Genomic DNA, 12371 nt, shown 5'->3' with positions numbered 1-12371 from the left:
ATAACAGAGGCTACCAGTACCTAGGAAAAGCAATTGTCTTGTAAGACTCTGCCCTTCCTTTAACCCCACATCCATACACAAGTGTTCCCAGGGGAGCCAGCTGCAGCATGAGCTGAGTAAAAGGATAGCTGATGTACCCCATCCTCAGTGCATGCCACTCAGCCTCAGGGCTATGCCCGAACTGGGGAGAAAGAGAGAGAGCTTTAAACTGAAAGGAGATTGAAGTTTTGAATGATAATGTGCTGGGCTTTAATTTCTAAAAATGAGACAGGCTGCTTTTATAAGAGAACATAATCAGAAAGTTAAGGGGTCTGCCTGAGTTGTCCATCATAGCAGAGGAGAAATTCAAAGGGACATGTCAAAGGCAGTGATGCATGGAAGACAGAGCCATGTCCAGCTTGTCTCCATACAGCTTATTCTCTTGTCCATGTGTACCTGTCTGCGTATTTGCCTCTATACATCTATTTTCCTTACACACCTGCCTCTCGATTGCCGAAGGGACAAAGGGACACCCACCAGGCAAAATGACTTACTCCCATGCTATGGCTGCCACCATCACCAGATACATCAGATAATGAGCAGAGCCATCCCAGTAGCAGATCATGTGCCCATATGCAGTGTTCAGATATGGTTCACCCTAAGGAAAGCATTAAAAAGAAGTCCACTTTAAATATGACTCAAACATTTCAACACAGAATACCAGACCTGTATTGCAAGTGAAATAAAACAGCAGAACTCACATGTTCGTCTGCTAAAATAAAACTATTCTTAATCCTTTACAATGACAAAATTGGTAGGAACAATGAAAATACTGGAGCTGCCAAAACTAGGATCTGCCTCGGGGTGGGATTAGAGAATGCCTGGCCTGGGCTAGTTCAACACAGGTGTGTACAGCAATGCAAAACAGACGGCATTACAGGCAATCCTGGCTGTCTCACCGAGGCCAAGGCAGATCTGTGACTAAAGGTGTCTGGCTCTGGCCAGAGTGGGTGGTCAGGCAGACCCTGCTGATCAGAGCCACTGGCCAACCTTCAAAATTCATGCTGACCCCGTGGCTCACTGGGATGAGTGTAAGAAAGGTCCTACTTCCCCCTCCCAGCCGCACCTCTTCCCCTGCCCCGGCACAACCCCTCATTCAGCCTTCCAGCAACACTATGGGAGGGTCACAACTGACTCCATTTCACAGATGAGGAAACAGAGGTTCTAAGAAGTTACCTGACCTGTCTAAGGTCACACAGATAATACTGAGCAGAAACTGTACTACCAAGAAGAGCTACACTTCTGAGCAATTTTTAATTTTATAAACACAGATTATATGATGAACTACATTTCTGTTTTCCAGGTGGCTACTAGAAAATCACTATCAAATTTGCCTGGGTTTTTAGTGTCAGTCTGGCTCCACCTCACTTTCCTGTCCTCTTTCTCCCACATTTGTGCTCTCCTGCCTTGTTTCAGATGTCTTCCTAAGATGCCTTAAGTCCTTTCTACAACAAGGAACAGATCAACCAGCCTGTCAATCAACCAGCCAAGCAGGGGATTCTCTGAAGCTTCGTGCTCCCCTGGGGCAAGGACTGCTCTGTCATCTTGCCTCATAAATTAAATCAAGTGCAAATCACAGAGGAGAGGGAAACAACACAGGGGTCGTACTTCAGTACCAATGCCTGGCCCACATCTTTTCTCTCAGACATACTTTGATTGGATAAGATCATCCAAGTTCATGGCTTTAATCATTCATGCCTACACACTTGGCTTTTGAAGCCAGTGCTGGCCGCTCCTGATGGCTTGAGGTTCATCTTCAACTAGATGCCCCTCACCTCCTTTAACGCATCTGCTTCTCCCCTCAACCAAGCCCCTCCTGGCCTCTCCATTTTCATGGTGACACCGCTCAACTTACCCAGGTCAAAACCACAGGGCTGTTGTTCACTCCATTCTCTTTTGCAGTCTGTTGACAAGTCCTATCAACTTTTTCTCTATAATGTCAGCCCAGGCCACCCTCCCTCTTCGTCATAGCCTAGTGCCCCTCACTGGACCATTGGGAAATGGTCTTCCTATCTCCCTCCTCTTCAGCTCACTACACTCCTTTCCTGGCCCTGACATGTCATTCTTCGGCTCAGAAACCTCCCAAAGCTGGTGGCAGCCTGCAAGACCAAGCCCCACCTCTTCTCTGACAGTCGGGTCCCCAGAGCCTGGTCCTACAGACCTTCCCACAGTTACACACCAGTCCCCCTCCTCACACCCTGTCTGCCCCACTGCTCACCACCCACCAGCTCAGCAACCTCCAGGCCTTCTCGGCAGCTGCTTCCTAAAACCTCCCCACTCTGGACTTGGTGGCCCTGCACATTCCGGGTTTTCCTTCTAACTGCCTGCCCCCTCACAGTCCACTTCAGAGCCTCCTTACCTTCTGGCCAAGGTCTCCAAAGTTCCCCCCTTGGCCTTCTTCTCTCTACCCTCTCCTCTCAGAACATCAGGTACCAACTATATCTGGTTAGTCCCCACATCTCTCTCCCCTGAGCTCAACACCTGGAAAGCCCTGCCAGCTAGGACACCTGCCAGGATGTCCCTTTCAGTCCCACCTGAAACTCCACGTGTCCCCAGATGAACTCAGCATCATCCCTGCAAACCCACACCCCAGGCTGGCAGTGGGGAGACACATGCTGTTTCTCATCTCTAAGCCTGTGCTGTCCCCTCTCCTTGGAATGCCCTCCACCGCCTAGTCTATCTGGAAAACGTTTATCATTCACTGATACTGCCATTTTTAAAAAAGGCTAAGGCAGTGTCACCATCTCACTGAGGCCTCCTCTGAGTGCTCCCAGAGTCATTTCTTCCTCAGTGTACTCTGCCTGGTGTGAGTCTCCGTCCCTGCACCTCGAACAGTGCCATCTCCCTGCCACATGAGACAGTGAGCTCCTGGAGGCAGAAAGCAGGACTTGTGACCCCACAGTCTGCTTTGCCAAATGTCTGTGAAACTGAATTTCTCCTGTTGTCCCTCTCTGACTTGATAACACCAGCATTGTGCCAAAAATAGGAATCAGGATGTCCTCTTGGACTTTACACCCCATTCACCCCCGCTCCCAACTCGCCCCGAGTCCTGCCCATTCCAGCCACTCAAATCCTCTGAAGTTCGTCCCTCCTGTCTACATCCCATGCTGGGCCTCCTTCCAGGCCATCTTCATGCCTTTGCTGGCCCTGCAAAAGCCTCCTCACTGGTGTCCCAGCTCATGGCACTGACCTCTCCCTTCAAGCCCGTCCTTCCCAGCGCTGACTGCATCGTTCCCCGACTTAAAATCCTCCCTCACACGCGGGACAAAATGCACACTCCGTTAGCTTGCACAGTAACTCCCCCGTTATCTGCAACACAGATGAAGGCTACACTTTCAGCTCTGCTCCTTATTTCCTGTGTGACCTTGAGTAAGTTACTTAACTTCTCTGGGGCTGGATTTATCGCATCATAAAAGAAGGAAGAAGGACTAACTCTGTCAGGTTCCAAGTAGATCTATAATGCTGTGACGGGGGCAGGGGTGTGGGTCCATCATCACAATCAAACGGCTTTATTAACTGCCTCAGTGTTTGGCACTTTAAACATTTAAGACTGACTTGGGCTTTCTTAGAGAGTAATGTATTTATGACAACAGACACACAAATACTAAATTCATTTAAAGTTCCCCGTTTATGTTAAATACAAGGAAAGGAGAAAGGTGGTGGTTGAGGTGTGAGGAAGGCGTTCATTGTAAGACGGAACGTGGAAGAGAACTGCCTGCCATGGTCTGAGCCTAACTTTCTGCTTCACTTCCGTGTGAGTACGTGGGCTGCGTCTATGGCAGTGAATGAAACACTGCGTGTCATACCTGCTTACACTAAACGAAAGGGCTCCCATCTCTGAGCACTGCTGTCTGGGTGGCCAGCCCTTTGGTTTAAGGCTCATCATGGCTAAGCCATACCTCTCGCAAGTAGTGGGTCATGAACCCGTCGATGATCCCGTCCTGCTCCAGTCCTATGATGAGGTTCACCACGCTGGTAAATCCAAAAACTGCGTACACTAGGGCGAAGAAAGCAGTCGTTCAGATAGCTGCAGTGCAGATGCCTAAGAGCTTGGCGTTCACCAGTAACGATTTCTTTTAATGTTTTCCACAGAAGACGCTGTGGACGGGTCAGCGTGTCAACGTGGAGTGACAGGATGTAGCTCCTGTGCACACGGCTGGATCTCTGCCTGTGTCAGGGTCTCCCCATCACTGCCGAGGGGACACTGGTAAGGGGTGCAAATGATGAAGTCACCCACTAACGCCCCCAGAGGATTCTACCAGGCTGCCCCTACCCGTCCTCCACTCCCTACAAGTGGTCCCCAGGGCCACACCTGCATCCCACCTTGGGGGCAGGAACAAAACCATTAACAAGTGACCAAGGAAGCACAGAGGTGACCACCAGTTTTAAAATAATGACTCAGGAGAGATCACTCATCTCAGTGATTACCAAGCAGTCCGACTCACAGCATGTCCACTGCGCCTGCCCTGTGCCACACTGGGGAGCCTAAAGACAGACAGACAGTAGCTGATGTGCAAGTGGCAATGGCTTTGAGAAGAAAGGCCAGTAATTTAAAAAATGGATACAAGATGGTATAATTGAATATTAAAGAAGGAAAGCCATAGCATCTTAGAAAATCTCACTAAAGTTGTGAGACTCTAAATGGGCTTAAAACTACAGCAACAAACAGCTAAGGAATAACACTTTCTAAACAGTGAGTGATCAAATTTAGTGCATGGCAGTTTGTCAATAAAGCTGCATCTTCAAGTTGTAATAAATTGGTGTCAAATGATGTGGTGGGCATGGACAGTAGAAAAATCTGATGGTGAATAAAGATATGAAAAAAGAAACAGAGTGGGGAAGGTTACTTCACAGAGAAGAGACGCTGGCCCTGCCCAGAGTCTACAGCCAGGATTGCAGCATTTACACCTTCCCCAGAGGAAGCAGAAGGCCCAGGCATACCCTTCCCTGCAGACCTCCTCCCTGTGCCTCCTCTGTGCAGGCCCTTGGTCCAGATCTCATCGACAGTGATCAGACATCCGGTGTCTCCCAGAAGAGGAAGCATTCAGCACACGATCATTTAACCGTTATACCAACGATGGCTGATGCCGACAGGAGTGTCAAACCCTGGGTCAGAGATGACAGGGACAGTCTCTGCCATCCAGTGGGCCAGAGTCTGGCCTGGAGCCTGGCCCTGAGGCTACAGTGACAGAGATGAGGACAGAGGGCTGAGGGCGCAGGAGCAAGGGTCCTCAAGCCTGAAGAATTGGGAGAGACATGAGCAGAGCTAAGCGTGGCCTCCATGGAATGGGGAGGGAGAGGAGGGAAGACAGCAGAGGAGACCAGTCTGCAAAGGTGGGCTGGAGTGGGGCCAGAAGAAGGACATGGGCCTTGAACTCAGACAGGCCCAGCTCGTCTACCGACCGGCTGTCAAGTCTTAGGTAAGTTACATCATTTCTCTAAGCTTCAGAGGTTTTTTTTACATGCAAATTGGGAGAAATCAGTTACTTGCAATTCTTCTCCCCTCCTCTACCTTTGCCAAAATCCACCATGGGCAGAGAATATTCCCGGAGACACTGACGATGGGCTCGGTGAAATGACTCGCTTTGGCCAGTGGAATATGTGTGGAGCCACGGTGGCCAGCTCCAAGTTAAGGCCTTAAGTGGCATGGCTCTTTTCCCACTAGTCCCTCTTGTGCCTCTGTATCTGCCATGAAAAAGGCATGCTCTGGGAAGCTGCTGGTCCAGGAACAGGAGACACATGGAACAGCTCTAAATCAGATCCACAGCCTAAAGCGGAGCAGCCCCAGCCCACCTGCAGACCCTTGAGCAAGGAGAATAAATTGCTTATAGCCAACTCATGGAAGCAACCTAAGTGTCCAACAACAGATGACTGGATAAAGAGGATGTGGTATGTTACACAATGGAATACTACTCAGCCATGAAAAAGAAGGAAACCCTGCCATTTGCAACGTGGATGAACCTTAAGGGCATTACACTAAGTAAGTCAGAGATAGACAAATACTGTATGCTCTCACTTATACAGGAAATCTAAAAAAGCTGAACTCATAGAAACAGAGTAGATTGGTAGTTGCCAGGAGCTGGAGGAGTAGGGGAAATGGGGAGATTATTGGTACATTTGGTATAACAAACGTCTGGTTATAAGATGAAATTTGGGAGATCTAATGTACATCAGGGTGACTACAGTTAACAAATACTTGTGTACTGAAAAGTTGCTAAGAGAGCTCATCTAAAATGTTCTCACCACACACACACAAAATGGTAATTCTGTGAGGCAAAAGACCTTAAGGTGAATAACCTTATTGTAATCATTTCACAATATATATCAAATCATCACTTGTACACCTTAAACTTACACATCAATTATATCTTAGTAAAGCTGGGGAAAGAAAGAAAAATAAATGTTTGTTCCTGTAGGACACTGAATATGGGGGGGTGGCGCTGTTTGCAGAAACTAGAGGAATAAAACATCCAGCTAAGTTCCTGGCAGGGGAAAATCTCGAAGGGGAAAATCTGCTCTGCCTGAAGCAGTATGGTACAAGCAAGAGCTTGGGTTCGGGGTCACTGCCGTCTTGCTACTGTGTGATCTTGACCACGTTTCTTAGTGCCTCTGAGCCAGATTCTTCATCTATACAGGGAAGATGTTTGTTGTGAGAATTAAATAAGATGATACTGCTAACATGCTCAGAGTCATATCAGGCACATCCTAGGTGCTCCATCAGTGGTGTTTTTATTTATTTAAGGTACAAGTGTATTTGCCAGTCAAGGTCCTAAGTATTTTACAAATAGTACCTTATTTAATGTTTGTACCAACCCTCCATGGTTAAGTACTGTTATTTTCCTCATTATACAAATGTGCAGGCTGAGGCACTGTCCAGCTAAGTTCCACACTACGTGGAGGGGGCTGCAAGCAGCAGATTGAAGCCAGGAAGGGGCTCACACAAGAGTCGAGGTCAGAGGTCTGAGCATGGCTGGGTGTGGGGGCCAGGAACGGAGGGGCATCCTGCCTGGCCCTGGCAGTGACCTTCCTTCCACCAGGATCCCGGCTGGGAGAGGGTGGGGGCCACCGCCTGGGAGAGACGTGGGCTTGGAGGCAAACGGAAATAGTCCTACCCTTCCCGCCACTTTACCAGTGTGCTCAGAGTATTCACCACCACAGAGGAAAAGAGGTGGAGGCCCAGTGTCGTGCGGCTTCCCTCCCACAGAGACGTACCATAGAATAGAGGGTCCCGGGGTGGCTTTCTTTTGACGAGGGCACGAGCCAGCAGGGCTACCAGGAGCAGGATGAGGGCAGCAGCCCCTACAACTGTCCAGGAACTGCAACGACCAGAACAGGGAGGTGGTCACTTATCAAAATAAACACATTGGTGCATGGAATTTCCTGGCTACTGAACACACTCTCTCCCAGCTCTGCCTCTGCCTTATGCCTCAAGCTGTGGAGTTAATGACGTTTGTCTGCAGCACTTGGGCCCCTCTGGGCCACCCCTGTGACTTTCAGGGACCAGAGCTACCAGGTCCTCGCTTCATCCTGCTCACCTTTGAGAACGAGGTGTCTGAGCACCCTCTGCCGCTGTCCCCCCACATCTGTCCATCCGCTCCTCCAAGGCCTGTTCACTGTGGCCAAAGGCCTAACCACTGAATCTGCGTCCACCCTCAGGGCAGCTGGAAACCCTCAGACAGAGCTCCAGGGAACACACAGGAGTCACAATTACACACACCTTCCAGGAGGACAAGGAAGAAAGACCAAAGGCCGGTGTATAATCAAAGGGGCCAGAAGATGAGGCCAATCCAAGGAGGGAAGAGCCTGAGCCAGGCCAGACCTGAGGCCAGAATGCAGCCAGCCCCCCACACCCGGGAAGCCAGGCCAGCATCCAGCCCCACACCCAGGAAGCCAAGGTGAGGCTAGATTGAACACAGTCCCTGGACTGTCTCCTGGGAAGGGGCATGGCACCAAGGAGACCAGGGGACCCAAGTCCCTCCTCAGTGGGACCCAAGTCCATCCTCAGTGGGACAGCACTAGGGCCCAAGGCTTGGTGGAGTCAGCAGTCAAGAGACTGGATTCTGGTACCTACTCTGCCACTACACAACTGAGTGACCTTAGGAAATTCACGTCACTTCATCACCTGTTTCTTAATTTTAAAAAATATTGAGGAAAAATGTATCACAGCCCCCTATGTGTCAGTCACTATGGATGAAAAAGAGGGGGCCCTGTCTACATAGAGGAACCCGTCTCAATGGACTCAGCTCTTGCACCTGGTGTTGGGGGGCGTCACCTCCAGTCCTACAGAGAGATTCTCTCTCTCAGTCCTCCACATCAGCAGGGCATCCAGTTCCAGACAAAGCACCACCTGGCCCACTCCCTTGGCCTGCTACAATAGGCCATGCTACACTGTCAACAGGCCTTGACAGCTGCCACAAGCCCACCTCCTCAGCCGAGACCCCTCCATACCACCACAGCCACACATGAGGACTTTTGGATAACCTTTGCCATGTGCCCCTGGGACTTCTGGAAAGTACCCTTCTCGGTCACAGATTTCTCAGCCCGCCAACACCTACCCATAGCTGAGGGACAGACTCATGCTGAAGTTCACTCCACACACTTACAGCTGGAGTAGCCGCTAGGCCTCGGTCAGAAATCTGCCCGCAACGTCAGATCAGGTCAGTCAGGAAGTGATCCATCCAACCTGCAGGTAGTGGGGCCCCAAGGGGACTGGCCACAGGCCCTCTCCCCAGCACCTGGCCCCAGCCCCCACTCAGAGTCAGGGCGGGGCTCTAGGCACCAGCAGCAGCTAGATTGCCAAGTGCCACCCTAGACCTACAGAAGCAGAATACTTCAAGGGTGGGGCATGGGACTCTGCAAATTTTTCATGATACCTGGGTGAGTATGACACAGAAAGTCTGCCTGGGGACTAAGGTGTACAAGAATTGATGGAAGAATGAGGGAGGAAAGGAAAGGGAGATGAAGAAAGGGAGGAGAAATGGATGGGTGGATGATGAATGATGGATGAATGGATAGATGGTGGATGAATGGATGATAAATGATGGATGAATGGACAGATGGATGGTAGATCATGGATGGTAGATTAATGGATAGATGAAAGGATGACAAATGATGGATGGATGGATGGACAGATGGATGGGTGGATGGCATAGTTCTGTGATAAGAATGAGGATGACCAGTGTCCAGGTAGACTGGACTGAAATAGGTTTCTAGTGGTGCACACCAGTGGATGCTCTAGCCTCCTCCTACAGAGATGAGCCAAGGGAGGAGACGATGGAAGAGAAAGCTGATGTGAGTCAGGAACGCGATGCTGGGCTGAAGCATCCTGTGAAGAGGGAAAAGGTTAGGTGTGCCATGTAAGCTGACAGGCATTTTAATCACAGCTTGAGGCAGGTAGGGGCCAGGAGGCAACCCCTATGCCTGCTCCTACCAAGGAGCAGGACCATTACACAGCTGGCACTCTTCTGGGCTATGAGAAAGCAGTGTAAATTGGTTCACAGTGTCTTCTCACACTCTCCACCTCTAGGGGAGGAGCAAAGAATGAAGAGAAACTGGGGCAGCAGATCATCTGTGTCCTTCGGTGACATCCAACTGCAGGAATTGCTCGGAACAGGAAGAAATGGATCCAGCAGGGACTCCGGGGTGACGAGGAGGGGTAAGTGTTGCAACTAACTCAAGAGTGGAAAAGTTGTTAGTCTTGGAACATGTGTGTGTTGAGGGAGGCGGAATAACTAATGCCCTTCCATGTACAGACAGCTACTGGCAGGGGTCGGGTATATGAGCAGTGTGTGTGTCTGTAACAGAGATCCCAACCCTTTCCTGATTCCTCAACTTAATTTGCTTTTTCTGTGTTTCAGGCTTTTGTAAAAGGTCTGGTGGTGGGAAAAAAGCTTCAACTAAGTCAAACTTAATTGGATGCCTACTATCTACAAGGCCCTGTGCTGGGCAGGACAATACCAAGGTGAGCTATGGCCTAGGAAGTAGGTCCTGACCACAGGAAAGTAACTCTTGTGGGAAAAGCACAACCCAAGGGGGCTCAGAGGGGGGAGAGATCACATCTGTTTGGAGGGAGGGTCTGGAAAAGAAAAAGGTGGCATTTTACCCTGGGCCAGAAAGTTCAGGCGTGGCATCAACAGTCAGAGACAGGGAGGAAGGTGTATCCTAGTCAGAGGGAACAGTGTGAACAACGGCAAGGAAGCAGGGAAGTTGAGGAGTGTCCAAGGGGCACAGAACAGTGCAATACGCCTAAAGCACCAGCATGGTGGGCTGGGCTTGGGGGCGGAGGCAGAAATGTGCAGGACACTGGGACAAGGGAACTCCCACGGAGACTTTGGTCTGGGTCAGAGAGGGCCAGTGCCAGTGAGAACAGGAAAGAGGAAACAGATGCTAGCCCAGCCCTGGACTTACAGGAAAGGGGACAGTGGGAGGATGGGAGGGAAGGAGTGGAGAAAGAAGGAGGAGTCAAAGGTTACTGGGATTTTAACCTACAGGACAGGAAGAATGGTTGGAACTAATTTTTCAAAACTCTGTAGGGCTTAGCAATGTGCTCAGTAATACACAGCAATACATAATTGCGTGTGTACTCAGTAAATGCCATCACCATCCTTCCAGTGGCTGAGGCCAAAATCCCAGAGTCATCCTCAAATCCTCTTCATGCCATGCAATCCTTCAGTAAGCTTTGCTGCCCTCCCTCCCAAATATCCCTGCACCCAGCCACATCTCTCTCCCTGGACTGCTCCCTGTTCCCCAACCTGGAAAGCTCTGTCCTCAGATCTTCCTGTGGCTACCTCCTACAGCTCATGTCACTTCCTCCAAGAAGCCTTCCTTGACCACCAGTACCCCTTCCTGGTCACTCACGTTGCCCCATTTTATTTTTAATGTCTATCTCAACATACACCTCCCCAGTCTCTTCTGGCTTATTCATAGCTATTTCCCCAACACTTGAAACAGTGCCATGCAGAGAGTGTGTACTCAATAAATATTTGTCGAACTGCCCATAATGCCAAGAGGACAGGGTCCTCCGTGCACTACATTCACAGACACATGACATCTGCTGCCCAGAGGTGCTTCTTCCAGAAGTTTTGCCCTGAGACTGGGTCAGACAAAGGGCAGTCACTGCCTGTGCCTAGGGAGCACTCAGTATGGATGGGTGCTGTCTGGATAAGGCTGTTAGCAAGTGGTGGCCCCAGCAGCGAGAGAGAAGGAAGTCACCACCCTGTGGGCAGACACTTCTCTGCTGCCTGAGGGTCTGGAGAGGGTTTGCGGCGTACAAACTGATGCAATTTCCTTAGCACCAACTGCTGTGGGAAACATAACAGGTTACTTCCTCCTCCCTGCAGACAGCAGGGAACACCAGCAGGCACGGAGTCCTGGCACCCTTCCCACTGCCCGAGCAGGCCTGCCGTTGCTTGGCCAGGGATCCCTCACAGAGGAGAGGCAGAGCTTTGAACCAAATCCATATGCGTCCTCCTTCAGCCCCACCCATTTCCTTAGCATGGAACTGCCCCTGCTTCTCTGCCCTGCTCCCCATCCTACGCTACACTGCGCCCTTCATGGTCTTTTTGGATCCTGACAATAGGACGCAAATAGAGGCCATTTGACAGGCCAGAAAACTGAGGCCAGTCCCTACGGTTAGTGCCAAAGCCAGGCCTAGAACTCAGGTCTTTGCCTGTTGGTTCTGGGCTATTTCTGCTAGTCATTCACAACAGTTTCTAAAATTAATAAGAAATGACAAGTATGTGTGTGTCCATACATGGAAACGTTCCTGCGAAATGTGAAACGAACAAGGCTCGGCCCCAGATAATGAGGCCGGGCTCCTAGTTGTCGGTGTGTGCACCGCCCCCACCCCTGCCCCTGGACCCTTCAAGGGCAGGGGCATTGCTGTATTGACCTCTGTAACCCCAGATACCTGGCAAGGTGCTGGGGTGGAGAGGGTGCCTGGCACTTGGCCCCAGAATTGCGCCAAATGTCAAGGATGGCAGTCTGAGCCAGGACCCTGGCCCGCGCGACTCCGAGCGCCTCCCCTCCTCCTGCCGGCGGGCGAACCTCTGCCCCGCAGTTCTCGGCTCAGCCCCATCAGAAAAGTTGCTGGGGCTCCTGCCGCGCCGACCCCCGCCGCGAGCGCCCACTCACTCGTGCTGGGCCGCCAGGTGGTTGAAGACGTAGGTGACCGGGATGGCAGAGAGGGACAGCACGAAGACCCCGGTGGCCGCCGAGGCACTCATCGCCGCCGCCGCGCCGCTTGCCCTTCACGCATCCCGCGCGGGCGCCCCGCCCCAGCTTCCGGCAGCGCCCGCGCCCCTCAGCCGTGCCCTTCGAGGCGCCCCGCGCCG

General features: G+C 51.1%; 1 protein-coding gene and 1 long non-coding RNA gene across 4 annotated transcripts in view; one reads left to right on the top strand and one right to left on the bottom strand.

The window, feature by feature from the left end:
- The window catches only part of TM6SF1 (transmembrane 6 superfamily member 1), a 26814-nt gene extending 14443 nt beyond the window's left edge, over positions 1 to 12371 (bottom strand). Inside the window, exons 1-4 of one of the 3 annotated variants that reach the window (XM_031440662.2) lie at positions 12172 to 12371; positions 7252 to 7355; positions 3939 to 4036; positions 534 to 637 (exon numbers count right to left, since the gene is read on the bottom strand). In XM_031440662.2, the coding sequence (XP_031296522.1) occupies positions 534 to 637; positions 3939 to 4036; positions 7252 to 7355; positions 12172 to 12263 (398 nt within the window). In that variant the 5' untranslated portion in view covers positions 12264 to 12371. Of the gene's footprint in view, positions 1 to 533; positions 638 to 3938; positions 4037 to 7251; positions 7356 to 11947; positions 12079 to 12171 lie in introns of those variants that run through there. The other 2 variants (XM_031440660.2, XM_031440665.2) reach the window with 2 other exon arrangements.
- LOC135319568 (uncharacterized) overlaps positions 4097 to 12371 on the top strand; it is a 28864-nt gene continuing 20589 nt past the window's right edge. Inside the window, exons 1-4 of the long non-coding RNA XR_010378296.1 lie at positions 4097 to 4246; positions 7696 to 7934; positions 9566 to 9694; positions 9897 to 10000. This is a non-coding gene — a long non-coding RNA (uncharacterized LOC135319568). The remainder of the gene's footprint in view (positions 4247 to 7695; positions 7935 to 9565; positions 9695 to 9896; positions 10001 to 12371) is intronic.

This window comes from Camelus dromedarius, chromosome 29 (assembly GCF_036321535.1).
Source record: "Camelus dromedarius isolate mCamDro1 chromosome 29, mCamDro1.pat, whole genome shotgun sequence".
NCBI classification, from domain to species: Eukaryota; Metazoa; Chordata; class Mammalia; order Artiodactyla; family Camelidae; genus Camelus; species Camelus dromedarius.
Note: the sequence above shows the minus strand (reverse complement) of the source record. Positions and strands in the feature narration are given on the sequence as shown.